Source organism: Tamandua tetradactyla, chromosome 14, assembly GCF_023851605.1.
Source record: "Tamandua tetradactyla isolate mTamTet1 chromosome 14, mTamTet1.pri, whole genome shotgun sequence".
NCBI lineage: Eukaryota > Metazoa > Chordata > Mammalia > Pilosa > Myrmecophagidae > Tamandua > Tamandua tetradactyla.
In genome coordinates, this window is record NC_135340.1 from 63,120,732 (window position 1) to 63,137,288 (window position 16,557).

General features: G+C 34.6%; 1 protein-coding gene across 13 annotated transcripts in view; it reads right to left on the reverse strand.

Moving 5' to 3' along the window:
* CEP152 (centrosomal protein 152) overlaps positions 1-16,557 on the reverse strand; it is an 86,608-nt gene that overhangs the window by 22,701 nt on the left and 47,350 nt on the right. For 12 of the 13 annotated variants that reach the window (XM_077127816.1, XM_077127812.1, XM_077127809.1 and 9 more), the window contains 6 exons: positions 14,756-14,884; positions 13,603-13,712; positions 12,724-12,852; positions 12,343-12,478; positions 5,477-5,662; positions 3,604-3,885 (listed from right to left, as the gene is read on the reverse strand). In XM_077127816.1, coding sequence (XP_076983931.1) covers positions 3,604-3,885; positions 5,477-5,662; positions 12,343-12,478; positions 12,724-12,852; positions 13,603-13,712; positions 14,756-14,884 — 972 coding nt within the window. The remainder of the gene's footprint in view (positions 1-3,603; positions 3,886-5,476; positions 5,663-12,342; positions 12,479-12,723; positions 12,853-13,602; positions 13,713-14,755; positions 14,885-16,557) is intronic. The other variant, XM_077127810.1, reaches the window with a different exon arrangement.

Sequence of the window (16,557 nt, forward strand, 5' to 3'; positions counted from 1 at the left end):
CCAATTAAAAAATGGGCAAAGGTCTTAAAAAGACATTTCCCCAAAGTAGCTATATAAATGGCCAATAAGCATGTGAAAAGATGCCCAACATCATTAGCCATTAGGGAAATGATAACAAAATCACAATGAGATACCATTTCACACCCGCTAGAAGGATTATTTTTAAAAAAACACAGAAAATAATAAATGTTAGAGAGGGTATAGAGAAATAGGCACACTCATTTATTGTTGGTGGTAATGTAAAATGGTGTAGCTACTGTGGGAAATAGATCGGCAGTTTCTCAGAAAAGTTAAGTATAGACCTACCACATGACCCAGAAATCCCACTTCGAGGTATATACCCAAAATAATTGAAAGTAGGGACTCAAGCATATATTTTCACACTGATATCCACAGCAGCATTATTCACAATTGCCAAAAGATGGAAGCAAGCCAAGTGCCCATCAACAGATGAATGGAAAAACAAGTGTGATATATACGTACATGGAATATTATGTATATATCAGCTGTAAAAACAATGAAGTTCTGATACAGAACTTTGAAGACATACTGAGTGAAATAAGCCAGACACAAAAGGACAAATATCACACAATCTTACTTGTATGAAATAACTGAATATGTACATTCATAGATTCACAAATTAGAGTACAGGGCATCCAAGGAAACAAATGGGTGGGAAATGGGGAGTTAATGCTTAACTGTAGAGAGTTCTGTTGTGGGTGATGGAAAGGTTTTGGTAATGGATGGTGGCTGTGGAGGCATTGTGAATGTAATCAATAACACTGAATTGTACAATTGAAAGTGACTAAAATGGGAAAACGTGGATTATATATATATATTACAACAAAAATTTTAAAAACCCAGAGAACTGTACAACACAAGAGTGAACCCTAATGTAAACCATGAACTATACTTCTAATACAATTACAATAATATTGTTTCATTAATCGTAACAAAGGTCCCACACTAATGTAAAATGTTAATAGGGAAACTGCATATGTTTGTGTGCGGGGGTGGGGGGTTCATACGGGTACTCCATATTTCCTGTGTGATTTTTCTGTAAACTTATAACTTCTCTAATAAAAAAATTAATATTTAAAAAATAATATTAAAACATGATCTGCTAAACATTAGGTCTAAGACCATAAAACAGTTAGAGGAAAATGTAGGGAGATATCTTATGAAACTTACAATTGGAGGCAGTTTTATGGACCTTAAACCTAAAGCAAGAGCACTGAAGAAGGAAATAAATAAATGGGAACTCCTCAAAATTAAACACTTTTGTGCATCAAAGAACTTCATCAAGAAAGTAGAAAGACAGCCTACACAATGGGAGACAATATTTGGAAATGACATATCAGATAAAGGTCTAGTATCCAGAATTTATAAAGAGATTGTTCAACTCAACAACAAAAAGACAGACAACCCAATTACAAAATGGGAAAAAGACTTGAACAGACACCTATCAGAAGAGGAAATACAAATGGCCAAAAGGCACATGAAGAGATGCTCAAGGTCCCTGGCCATTAGAGAAATGCAAATCAAAACCACAATGAGATATCATCTCACACCCACCAGAATGGCCATTATCAACAAAACAGAAAATAACAAGTGCTGGAGAGGATGCGGAGAAAGAGGCACACTTATCCACTGTTGGTGGGAATGTCAAAGGGTGCAACCACTGTGGAAGGCAGTTTGGCGGTTCCTCAAAAAGCTGAATATAGAATTGCCATACGACCCAGCAATACCATTGCTGGGAATCTACTCAGAGGACTTAAGGGCAAAGACACAAACGGACATTTGCACACCAATGTTTATAGCAGTGTTATTTACAATTGCAAAGAAATGGAAACAGCCAAAATGTCCATCAACAGACGAGTGGCTAAACAAACTGTGGTATATACATACGATGGAATATTATGCAGCTTTAAGACAGGATAAACTTATGAAGCATGTAATAACATGGATGGACCTAGAGAACATTATGCTGAGTGAGTTTAGCCAAAAACTAAAGGACAAATACTGTATGGTCCCACTGATGTGAACCGACATTCGAGAATAAATTTGGAATACGTCATTGGTAACAGTCCAGCAGGAGTTAGAAACAGGGTAAGATAATGGGTGATTGGAGCTGAAGGGATACAGACTGTGCAACAGGACTAGATACAAAAACTCAAAAAGGGACAGCACAATAATACCTAATTGTAAAGTAATCATGTTAAAACACTGAATGAAGCTGCATCTGAGCTATAGGTTTTTGTTTTGTTTTGTTTTTTTTACTATTATTATTACTTTTATTTTTTTCTCTATATTAACATTCTATATCTTTTTCTGTTGTGTTGCTAGTTCTTCTAAACCGATGCAAATGTACTAAGAAACGATGATCATGCATCTATGTGATGATGTTAAGAATTACTGATTGCATATGTAGAATGGTATGATTTCTAAATGTTGGGTTAATTTCTTTTTTTCTGTTAATTAATAAAAAAAAAAAAAAGACTAACAAGGGCAATAAAATCTTTGGGGTTATATTTTCTACCAGACTTAAAAAAAAAAAAAAAAAAAAAGGAGCTCGTCCAAATTAAGATACACAGACAGCACACAATAGATGCCAAATTCCAAAGACTTGGTATGGACCAAAAGAATGTAATGTACAATAATAATTTTTTTACATTGATTACAGGTTAAAATGACAACAAATAAAGCATGTTCTTAAATTAAAAAAAAAAAAAACATGATCTGCCTTTTTCATTATTTTCTCAGAAACGAATGATACAGTTCTTAAGAGCTACATGATGGGTGATGTCATCTTTGCAGTCAATTCAACGCATGCTCAGATAGTCTAGTGTTTTAACACTTTCTCAGGTTCATTTTCAAATACAGTAAATATTAACAGATACAGACCACATAAAATTTCTTTGGAGTTTCAATCTTTTTAAGTGCAAAGGAGACCTGAGATTGGCTATCATTGTAATATGTAATATCCATATGACTTGACTGAATCTTTATTCTGTTATAGAGAGCTATAACATTTCTTGGAAATTAAGTAACTTGCCCCAGTTCAAAATGAGCTAGCTTTGTAAGTGCTTCAAAGGAAAGGTAGCATCATGGCTTTTTGGCAGCTGATGGAAATAATAGGCAAAGTCCCATTTAAGGAGCATGCCTGCAAATTCAATTCTCCATCAAGTCTCAACATAAATATTGTTAAATATTTATCTATTTTAAGTTTGCTTATCAAAAGCTACTTTAATGGATTATTTTCCACAAAATTAAATATGGTAAGATTCATAACTAAATTGTGTTTAATTTCAAAGTAAACCCACCATCTTACCCTTAGCCATTTTAATATGCTTACACTTATCTCAGAGGATCAAACATTTTGTAAACTGAAAGAACATATTTTAAAAACACCTGAGGGATGAGAGCTTTGTGACAGAAAACATAACAAAGACAATATTAGGGACATAAACATAATTGGTTTTCTAACCTAGAAATTCATAGAATTTTAAAAGTAAAAAAGTTGTGAACAAGTTTAATGGTAGTATTTTAAGATTTTCATAAATAGGTGGGTCGTTCCAATAACTTTAATACCCCGCCTATTACCTGTTTAGCAATATTTTCACAATATTTGTGTTCCAATTCAGTTTCAAGTTTTTTCAAGGCCCCTGTGATAGCTATTTGCTTCTCTTGCTCTAAATCTTGCTGAATCTTTCGCTTCTGCTCTTCTATCATCATTGCCATCTCCTTCTTGGAAATAACACCAGTGATGGTTACTTGGTCAGTCTGGCTACCACAATCTGAGGTTCTCTTTTTCATTTCCTTTATCGTTTGATCCAACTTAGACTGCCACTCCTTTTCAAGCTGTTGAATAAGTTCTTGTTTGACCTGTTTTCAAAAGAAAATTGTATGAGCAGAAAAATATTCAAATAGGTAAAAACTAGAACAGCCCAAAAAGCAACCACAGCTGTTTGAAAATGATATAGACATCATCAGAGTAATTATTTGAGGTTTAGAAATTTAGTCAATGAAAATAAATCCTCAAGTAAAACCTGAAAGTTACTCTTTGACCTTATCTATTTAACAGAAATAACATGGAAGATTTAAGTATGTTGTGTAAGGTCAGGTTACCTTGCTCTCAAGATGCAACCTTCTGGAAGCTTTGACATTGCTACTATAAAGATGGAATGATGAAAAAAATCTTTTGATATTAATATGTTTTGCCATCAATACCATACTTTATATAATGCAAGTATCCCAGTAAGTCTAATTAATGAACCTAAAATTGAAAGGACAATCTCAAAAAGACAGTTGCATTCACATTAGAACCTTGCTTGTTATGATATTAAGGTCTACTTAGTAGACTTTGCATTCAAAAAGGGGACACATTATTGGCAGAATTTTTTAACAATTCTTTTCTACCTGCAGCAGTGCAGTGGGACAGATACAAATAGTCTTATTTAGAACTAAAATAGGAAAATTTGATCTTCCCTTTTCCTCTTCTCCACCTCCTAGAAATCTTAGGTTCTCAAACTGCTTTCCTGACTACCAAAGATCCTAGCTGTTTACTGTCTCATGCTTTCCTGACATTCTGACAAAAGCATTAGCTCTAAATTTATATCATTCCCCTGGTAAATAAATGGCCAGCAAGTCTAACTAAAAAAGAAAACAATCTGCAACAATACAAGTAGTGGATTCATTTTATACAGCGTTGATTATATAATTTTATCTTAAGAAAAGACTAGTAGAAATTTCAGTGCTAGCACTAGTTTAAAGGAAATGCTATTTGGAGGCAGAGAGGCTGAAAGATAGTACAGTACTGTCTTGAGATAGCACTGGCCCCAATAATTGCATTATTGTGGATAGGAAAGGCTAGTTTAAATAAACTTGAGAATTTATTTTCTAATAAGTTTTTGAGATTATAAATTGGTTCTTAACTTTCTTGGCAACTATTAGCATTTTATAGCCTCATTTGCTACTTAAGCAATCAAGGTATAAGACTCACACTTCTATGCCTGCCCTGCCATCACTTCTTTCTCCCACCCCATAAAAAAAGGATTATTTTGTTAATTATAGATATTGGTTAATTATAGATATAGATATTCTATATCTAATTATAGATATAGAATTATTATAGATAATGATTCTAATAACTATATTATAGATATAGTTATTAGAATCATTTCACAATATAAAATTAGGGCATGGTTTCATTTTGAGGATTTTCATTCAAAGGAGTGTTATAAAATCTGTTGTATTCTAAGTAGGGTTGAAAAGCTAAGAGAGTGGATATTTTTAAAGCTAAAACTGGAGTGGTAAAGTACTAATGGCTTGATTTTGGTAAGTGAAAGGGGTGATTACGCAGATACTTGGCAAATAAAACTTATATGTCTGCTCAGGAAGAATTGTACCAACAGAATCAATACTATACTTTTTTTTTTTTCCAAACCAGTGACCAGAAAGGAATTTTAACCCACACCTCTTTTTGTTCTTTCTCCCAGTGTGCTTTGGTTAACTTCATTTCATTTTCAACCTGATGTTTAATATCAGTTTCTTGCTCTTTCTGCCACTTGTTCTTTTCCATCATAAGGGTATCCTGGTACTTTTCTTCAAGTTCTACCCGCAGTTTGCATATATACTCTTCTCTCTCTTCCAACAGCTGTTTCTTTAAACAAAATTCAAGAAAATATCTCTTTACAACATTATCAGTCCCAAGATCAAACTTATAAAATCATGGTTATATGCATGCAATAGAGAGCAACAGAAACAATTGATCTTTCTAAAGATTATTCCATCAGTTAAATAAATTATCTTGTAAAGACCTGCTTGTAACTCAAATATTTTGATAAAAAACTTAAGGATGGCTATATTTAAACAGAAGTATATAATACCATAAATGCATTCCCAGAAGACCAAATGCTCTTTTTAAAAAATGAAACTGACAATCTTGATCCTAGCATAGCCTAGACCCTACCTGTCATGGTACCATAGCCCAGTAAAGATTTACAGTTTTTCAAAGCCTTGTATTCTAAAATAAGCAAAAAAATTACAGCTCCACTATACATTCTGTGATAAATCAGAATTTTATGGTGGTGTTTTTTTAATGAAAGACCAAAAAAAACCTTATCAAAACTAAGGTGTTATCCAGTCAGGACCACTGACTGTCAGACTGAAATTTGATAACTTGAACTATTCATGTAGCCCTCTCTTTTTATTCTAGGAATCCAGTTGCTCTGAAAACTGGATTCCCTTGCATTATGATCTGTCACCGCAAATAAAACACCATTCTATAATCAAAATTATCCATGAGAGTTTGTTTGTTTTCTCAAAGTTCCACGAACATGCTCTGGGGAATCTCCTATTGAAGCCAACTTGGGAGACACAGACCTCACATATATACTGCAATGCAACAGCAGGGCTTTTGCTCTGAGTCACTTTTAGTACTATTTCGGATCCACGACTATTTAATTATTTGGGTTTTTCCCCTAATTCACAGTGGATCTAGATTATTTGTCTTAACACCCATCTGAGTCTTCTCTGCCACTGGCATAAGCTGAGAAGATGATTTTTATCTTTGTTCACAGTGGTCTACTTCCAGAAATCACCATTTCTTCATAATCAGGCCACAGAGACTGCCACCGTACCAAGACTGCAGGGTGTTTCAGCCACATTACGGTAGATTTGAATTATGTATCCCAATTTAAACATGTTCTTAATCTTAATCCCCATTCCTATGGGTATGAACTCACGGTAAATAGGACCTCTTGAAGACATTATTTCAATTAAGGTGTGGCCCAACTGAATTACTGGAGGCCTTATAAAGAGAGCTGGGAAGTTACAGAAGCAAGAAAGGAGAGGGTATCACCATGTGACATGAGGCAGAGATTCAAGCCAAGGAACCCCAAGTCAGCACATGAATGCTATGGGCCTCAGGAGGAAGCAAGTTTTCTAGCCTCCAAAACCATTAGACAATAAATCCCTGTTGTTTAAACCAAGCTTCTGTGTGGTATTTGTCACAGCAGTAGGGAAACAAAGACATACCTGGTGGAGAAAGTTAATTAGTATCACAACATATATCACTGCTATAAATTCTGTCTGACTTTAGAAGAAATCTTCAAGTTGTCTTGTCTATGTATGTCTATCATTCAGAGGCTGTTTCCATACGTATCTGAACTTCATTTTGACCCATGGCAGTAAACTGCTACCAATATTCTGTGTATCTATGAGCATGTCTAATAGCTTTTGCTGCATAATAAACCAGCCAAAATTTAGTGATTTAAAACAACAAAGATCTATTATTTTTTATAACTCTGTGGGTCAGCTGAGTGGTAGCACTGGTGTAAGCCAGCTCAGGAGATCTCTGCAGTTAAATGAGGCTGGCTGGTCTATGATGGCTGTACTCACATGTCTGGCGGTTGGTTTGCTACCTGCTGGAATGAGGGGATGAGTTGGTCATAAGTCTCAACATCCAGCAGGTTATCCTAGATCATCGCAAGCTTCAATGCATAAACACTTTTTAATCTTCTTTTTGCAAACTGTTAGCGAGTGTCCCATTGGTCAAAGCAAGTCATATGGTAAGATCAAATTCAAGGGATGAAAAAACAGATTCCATCTCTTGATGATAACAGCTACAAATCACATTGCAAAGGAGGCTGTATTTAGACATGGTAAGAATTTATGGCCATTTCTGCAATCTACCACAATGAGAAAAACCTTGCCTTCCTCTCTTTACAGAGGAAAAGAAATAAATTTATTGGTATAGGGTTCTGCCATCTGAACATTCTACAAGAATATCTCATTTCAAAAGTTCTACAAATAAAGGGATTTTTTAAAACATTTAAATTTGTTTTGCATGGTTTGGACAGCAAAAAACTCTTAACTTCTAAGGACTTACTTAGCTTGTATTATAATGGTAAAAATATACCTTAAAGTGCGTAGGAATAAAATTATCAATGAATGAGAATGTTAATCACCTCTGCCTTATCTGGAGGTTCACGGCCTCCGTTAATTACTTCTCAATCTGAAGGGTTTGGCATGTATAACTTTATTTTTCCTTTCCCTTAATAAGCCAGGTTAACATATGAGGAAAGTTCTCTGTGCTAATAAAAGTTGTTAAAATTTGAGTTCCTACTTAACCTATAACCTGACTTAACAAGTGTTTCAGAAAATGGTATACATGAAATAGGAAACTATACCCCCAAACTCTGGTATTCCCTGTCTTACAGATTCTGTACCCAGGGGAAACAGCTTTGGACCTGCAGAGAAGGACTATCCCAGAAGTCCCCTATTTGCTCCAGAGTTTAATAAGATTCTTCATTGGGTGAGTGCAAAATATTTCCTAGGAAAATAGATTGGTATACTTTGCCTACCTACAAAGGACTTGATAAAGTCTCTTAAATTTAAAGGTGTTCCTTTAAAAACTAACTAGTTTATAAAGACTTACTAAGGGCTTATACAATTTTACAATTAAAGTACTAATGAATTCCTAGAGAAGGAAGAAATTGAACTTTTAATGCTTTAAGTACTCTGGCCCTCTAAGTAAAACTCCAAGAACCTGCCAGCACAGCTGATTGCTAGATAAGAAAAAAAGAAATGTGAATGGACATTAGGCTGACAACTAACAGTCATAAAAACAGTATTAAGGACAACTTCTGAAAGTTAATAGTTGGTTAATAAATACAGAAAAATAATATGGCTATTGTAAATCCTCAGACAATTAGATTGGTATGACAACTGTTTGTTTTCAATCTGATCTTTTAAAATTATGGAATATCATGCAAGCAAAATATTTTATTTTATCCAGGATTTGGATTATTTTCCACAAAGAAAGATATTATTTTGAAATTCTTAAATTTCCTACAGTGGTTTTTATGGATTAAATAAACTATCATTGTCTTCTCAAAATTCTTAAGGCTACAAGAATGTTAGCAAATGCGCTTAACCAGATTAAACTATAACTGACATCTTGTGAACAGTCAGAACTGCAAATCATTGAATTTAAATACTCCCCTCACAGTTCAATGTAAAATTTGTAAATATCACCTCTCTAAAAAAATTTTGAGTATTAAAAATGATTTTGAATTTTATATTGCCAATTTAAAAATAATTGCAAAGATCCTTAATGGACTTTTGGACGTTGGACTAGCAATCTCTATTGCTTGAAAATTTTCTAAAAGGGAGTAAAATTCATTACAACGTAATACCTTCTATCTTTGTCTATATAAAACATTTTTTCTTTGTAGCTCTCTAACATGGTAAATTCAATGTGATATCAACAATTATATTTAATATGCTGATGAAATTAAAATAATTCAAAGCTAAAGTTGAAAGCTTTATATTTATTGATACTTATCTATCTGTATAGGTGTGCTTTTTCTCTTTTTTGTTTTTTACATGGGTAGGCACCGGGAACTGAACCTGGGTCTCCAGCATGGCAGGCGAGAATGCTGCCACTGAGGCACCACGGCCCGCCCCAGATGTGTATTTTAAGCACATAAAAATGAATTAAAATTATTAAACAAAGAAAGCTTATGAATAAGAAACCCAATAAAAAACTGTTCTGCTCTAATACATAGTGATATGGTGCTCATGAGAAAAGAGAGATGCCAAAAAAATTAGGTTTGTAGATGTTTAATTAGATCACATTCTTATGAGAACTTTCTGGTTTATTAAGCCCACTGTTTGGAAGGGCTGTTGAGTCAGAAAGAAAGCTTAACCTCCTCTAGGTCTATTAAGAACCAGGAAAATATTATAAATATGAATGTTTCCAAGTTGTATAATTTTCAGAATGAAGAGAAGCATTTTATGTGCAAAAATTGGCATAATTATTGGCAACAAATTGATTTTTAAGATTTTTTTCCCTAGGTATAAAATGCATCCAAATGAAAAATAATAAAACTAAACCAAAACCTCATACCTTATACAGAAACTAACTAAAATCGATAACAGACTGTAGAAAAAAATAACTATAAAACATTTAGATGAAATCATAGGAAAAAATCTTCATGACCTGGTATTCAGCAAGAAATTGTTAGGCATGACAACAAAATACATGCTACATAAAAGAAAAATTTGATAAGCTGAATTTCATCAAAATTAAAAATGTTTGCTCTGCAAAGGACACAGTAAGAGAAGAAAAATTCCAGCTCCAGACTGGGAGAAAATATTTAGAAGTGACGTCTCTGACAGATGACTTGGATCCAGAATACATTAAAAAAAAAAATGCTCAACACTCAATGGTAAGAAAACAAACAACCAAATTTAAAAACGGAGAAAAGACTTAGACACTTCATCAAAGAGGATAAAAGGTAGGCATAAATAAGGACGTGAAAAGATATTCAATATCTTTAGCCAGTAAGAAAATGCAAATTAAAATCATAATAATATACCACTACATACTGATAAAACAGTTAAAATTTAAAAAGCTGACAATAACCAAGTGCAGGCAAGGATGTAAAGCAAACCCTCATCCTTTGCCGGTGGGATTGCAAAATGGTAGAGCCACACTGGAAAACAGTTCCACAGATTCTCATAAAGTTAAACATATAACTACCATATAAACAAGCAACCACTCTCCTAAATATTTACCCTGGAGAAATCAAATTTTGTTCACCCAAAATCTGGGACACCACTCTTTATAGCAACTGTATTCATCGCCACCAAAAACTGGAAACAACTCAAATGCCCTTCAGTAGGTGAGCAGAAAACAAATGGTGGTACCACCACATAATGGAATACTACTCTGCAAGGAAGGAACTCTTGATACGTGCAAATGAAGAAACATGAATGAATCTCAAAGACATTATGCTGAATGAAAGAACTCAGTTTCAAAAATTTACATACTGCATGAATCCATTATATGCCATTCTTGGAAAGACAAAACTATGGTGATCAGAACAGTTGAGTGGTTGCCAGGGTTTACTAATGGGGGTGGGTGTAACTGAGAAGGAATAACATGAGAGTGGGTGGGGTTTGGGGGTAATAAAACTGTTCTGTATCACGATAACTCTATAAGTGGGTTAAAATTCACAGAATTGTACACCAGAAGAAAAAAGGCGAGAGAGAACTTATATGGTAAAATAATTTTTCAATTTTTTAAAGAAAAAAAAATAGCCTGGAAGTTTTTTCTGAAAGGCCAAGTAGAAGTCAGAACTTTTCTTTTTGCACTTGTACAAAAATACTCACAAGCAGGAATATCAGTCAGTGGAAGCTATTAATTGCAACCTATCTATTATATAAGATTGAATTTTACAGGCAAATTCATTTTTTTTAAAGCACCAGTAATATATTCAAAGAATGATCTTTTTGAGAAAATTGCTCTTTTGTTCTTGCCAATATATATAGAAAAAAAAAAGGAAAGAATTATACTAAAGATCTTCTCAATATTTTTAAACATTACTGAAAGCTACATCCTCCATTTCTAGGTAATTTAAGATCCCTTCTCACCTAAGCAGCTCCCTTCAGAAGTTCTTTTTCCAGTAGATAATGTTATGTTATGGCATGTTTTTTCACTTTGTCTATTCAAAAATAATCAAAATATTAAATGAACTAAAATCCTCACCTGCCCCTTTCTATTCTTTTTAAGTCTGTGGTTGCAGTAGTTTTCTTTAATATAATTTATTAAGAAACCTCTGTATAGAACATTTATTCAAGCCTTTAAAAATATTTTCTAATCTTGGGGCAGGTGGCTTTCAAACTGTGGTCTGCAGGCTGATCCAATGTGCAAGCGGGAGTTAGGCCTGAGTCAGTGGGAAGTTTCCTGCCAGGATAGGAAAAAGAGGAGAATCTTAGTGCTGGACACTCACCAGTAGCAACTGGAAGGATTCAGCAGCATTAGAGAGCTTTCTGCAGCCCTCCAATTCTCCTGATTTATAAGAGTGTCCCCGAAAGGGTCTTATAAACACTTCAGTCTTCCTGCCTATCGTCACCCTCTCTATCATGGAGACCCACATTCAACCTCCTAGCCTTTTCACCAGCAGAAGAAAATGACAATGTTAGGTTCCAAGACAGAAATGGGTCTGAGAAAAACATCTCTGGAGGACTCCTTTGTGCAGTGCTCACAGGACCACGCGAGGTCTTCTGGGTGGTCTACAAACAAGTGCAAAAGGAGGATCATCTTTGCATATGGAAGAATCACTTCTCCTATATGTATGCCTTTTCCTACCAAGGTTTTAGTAGTCTTTCCAATACTGAATTTCATGAGCTACTTACGAGTGATACAGTCAGAAGTAAAGACTTCTGAGTACACATCCTCCATTTCACAAGAAAGCAAGTATATTGGTTTAAATGACAATGCTTAGGGCTGAGGAAAGAAACAAGTATCTACAATATAAGCTTGTACTGTACCTTCTCCTCCTGAAACTGTTGCACCTTTTCGATGGTCTTCCTGAGAGTCGATTCTAGGTTATCCTTCTCTCTACACACTGCCAAGTAACATTCCTGCACGGCAGTCACCTCCTTATTCATCTTATCTAAGTCAGACCTTGGATACACAAAACCAGTAATTAAATGACCACCAAAAAAATACAAGGACTGCACAATAAACAGTTTTTCTCTAAGTTGTGAGAGAATGTAGCCTCTACAGCTTAAAGCCCAGCTAAATTCATTTTTTTTTTTTTTTGCAGGGGCAGGCAGCAGGAATTGAACCCAGATCTCCAGCATGGCAGGTGAGAACTCGACCTGCTGAGCCACTGTGGCCCGCCCCCAGCTAAATTCTTTTATTCTCACCTAAGCTGCAAGCGAGTTCCCTCATAAACCTCAAAGAGTTGCTGCTTCTCCAAAGCATGCTTTGCTAATAGGCTTTCACGTATTTGGTCTTTCATGGCTTCATGATGCTGCTGATAAGTCCTCTCACACCTGGAATCAGAAAGTGGGCTCTAAAGTAATGCCCAGAATTGCCAGATACACTAAAATAATTCATTTTCCTTCCTTCGGTCCCATCCCCTCCCACAACTACAATTTGATTTTCCCCAACCAAAACCGGCAATAATTAATTTACAGCAGACAGTCAAGAGTTTTCCTTTTTTTACTTCTTCAAATGTTTCCAGAGAAAAACAAGAAATTTGGATGTGAGAATGCTCCAGTTCTTCAAACAGAAATAGCAGTCCGTTGTTGAGGACTTCTGTTTCTAAAAAATCAGGTGAAATTTCTGAAGGTATGGTTCCAAAATTCCAAGTCATCTATATTTAACATGAATACTGGTAGTACTCAACTCACAAGTAAGTTATGTTCCAAAAATCTGTTTCCAAGTTTACAATTTGGTACTTGGAGGACATGTTCCTTTCTCACAGATTTCTTCCTTATAGAGAATAGTTGGCTTCCCAGACTAGCCTAACAGAGAAACCATTTAAGCTGTAGTATTCCAGTGAACTACAGTTTTGATGGTGCTATAGAATCCAACCCACTGAATGGCATTGTTTCTATGGAAAATGTGTTCCAAATTCTAATTTGTGAAGGCAGGGTCTCATCTCCTCAATCCATAGCCTCAGCAGGGACTGTTACTCCATCATTTTTCTTAAATCCTTTATTTTGGGAGGGTGGGGAGGAGAGCATGGGAGTACGGAAGACAGTGGGGAAGTAGGCTTTACACCTTTATAGAGATCTTACCGATCCACAGCTTCTTGTTTATCATGGTCAAAATCTTGTACCATTTGTCTCATTTGATTACATAAATCTTGATTTGTATTCCTGAGTTTTTCTTCAGTTTCTTTAAGTTCCTAGATACAAATGAATAAATTATTTAGAGGAACTAAACATCATTTTAGTTGATTAATCTAACTTTTTGTTTGCATCCTCTGTGCTTTTGCTTCTCTCTCCCATATAGCATTATTTGACACAACATTTTCATACATCTATAAAAGAAAACAATCTTTTTGCACCTTGGTAGAGCATAGATTCACTACCTGTACACATGCTACCTGGTAAGAGTATAAGTTAAAATTCTGTATGAAAGGAAAACATTTAACCAGAGAAGTACTGGCTAACTAATGCCTTAAAGTACGTCTTGGAAATCAGTACTCTTCAGCAATGATCTAGATAAGCAAGACTTTATTTTTCAGTCAAGCACTAGCCAAGGAGGAAAGAATACCTAAAGAAGCAGGAAACTGGAATTATACTAACTGGGAAGAGAGAAATGAGGCAAAATAAAGTTTCAGTGGCTGAGAGATTCAAACAGAGTCAAGAGGTTGTTCTGGAGGTTTTTCTTATGCATTATAAAGATATCCCCTTTTTAGTTTATGGTGTATTGGAGTGGCTGGAGGGAAGTACCTGAAACTGTTGCAGTTTCCTCGATCAGTAGCCTTGATTCTTGAAGATGATTGCATAATTATATAGCTTTTACAATGTGACCATGTGACAGTGTAAACCTTGTGGCTGACATTCCTTTTGTCAAGGGCATGGACAAATGAGTAAAAAAATAAGGACAAAAAATAAATAATGGATGGGGGGGTGATAAGGGGTAAAAAAAAAGTGGGTAGATTACAATATCAGTGGTCAATGAGGAAGGAATAAAGGGATATGGGATGCATGGGTTTTTTTTCTTTTTCTTTTACTGGAGTGATGCAGATGTTCTAAAAATGATCATGGTGATGACTACACAACTATGTGATGATATTGTGAGCCACTAACTGTATACGTTGGATAGACTGTATGGCGCATGAAGATATCTCAATAAAAGTTTCTTTTTTAAAAGTCTATCATAGCCTTAGTATTTGATGAATTCATGAAAATGCTCATAAAATACAGGAATTTTTTTAATCACCTGATTTTGTTGTTGTAAAACTTGAATTTCATTTTTAAGTTGCAGAATATCATCTTTGACAATCATATCAGAAGTAGAAGAGTCAGGCCATAATTGATTAGTTGGTTTTGCTGAAGTATCTCTTTTAGTCTAAATATTAAAAAGAAGTTATCAGATTTTTTTTTTTTTTTTTTTTTTTACATGGGTAGGCACCGGGAATCAAACCTGGGTCCTCGGGCTTGGCAGGCAAGCATTCTTACCTGCTGAGCCACCGTGGCCCACCCAGTTTTTCAGATTTTTTAAAAACTGCAATTATTCATTGTGAAATAATTTCATATTTAAGGAAGAAAAGACAAAAACAATACAAATAATTTCCATATACCTCTCACCTATCTTTCTCAAATACAACCTCAGTACAATGATCAAAACTAGGAAATAAACACTGATGCAATACTACTAACTAATGTACAATTTTTATCAAAACTTCTACAATTTTTCTCTAATATTGTTTCCTGTTGCAGGATCCAATCTATGATCCCATACTACATTTAAGTGTCATTAGCCTTATTAGCCTCTTCCAATCCGGGCCAGTTTCTCAGTCTCTGACTTTCAAAACCAAGATATTTTTAAAGAAAACTAGTCAGTTATGGTGTTGGATCACCCTCACCACCGCTTTTTTCTGATGTTACTTCATTATTAAATTCAGGTTATGCATATTTGGCATGAATGCCACTAAAAAGCGATGCTGTGCCCTTTCAGCACATGACAACAGGAGGCATATATCAATAGGTATCCTAGGACGATATACTTTGAAACTACACAAATATTTTATCATACTTTTACTCACTGAAGTTTAGCGTTTATTCTATTTCTGTATGTATTTCTCTATTTATTTATTAGAATGGAGTCATGGATATCATTTTAACAATAGGTAAAAAGTTTAAGACTTATAACAGACTTTGATCAATTGCATTCCACAAAGGCTGTACAAATTTATACTGTTAGGTATTGCATCAGTCTGTCCAACTCTCTTCATTTCAATAATAGTGATTATTTTTAAACAATCATTGTGTTTGATGGGAAAAAGGGTATCTAATATGTGTTTTCATTTGCATTTCTTGTATTGTCAACAGAGTGGATCCTCTTACATATATCACTGTTCATTTGTCTTTTCCTTTTCTTTAACTATTTCCATAACTTTGCACATTTTCCCTTTGCCACCTATATGTATTATTTTTATAAGTTCTTTACTCATTGAAAGGTCATAAATTTTTTTAACTTTTTATTTTGAAATAATTTCAAACTTACAGGACAGTTAGAAAATACAAAACACAGAGAACTCTAACATATCCCCAACAACCCAGATACCCCAATTTGCCAATCATTTTATCCATCTATCAATCTATGTATCTATCCATCTATTTGTCTATTTGGGCTTGGGTATCAATCCATTTTCTGAACACCTGAATATAGATTGTATACATCATGCTCCTTGGACACTTAATACTGCCATGTGCATTTCCTCAGAACAAGGATATTCACTTATGTAGCCACTTTAAGCACAGTTATCAAGGTCAAGAAATTTAATAGTGACATATAGCTTACAGCCAATATTCCAATTTTTGCATCTATCCCAATAATGTCCTTTTAAGCCTTTTCTCTTCCCTTCTTAGGGTCTGCCCAGGATCATATATTGCACTTGTCATTGTCTCTTTAGTTCTTCATCTGTTTTTAAAATTGTGGGAACATACATACAACATAAACTTTCCCTTCTCAGCCACTCCCAAACACAGCATTCAGTGGGATTAATCACATTCACAATG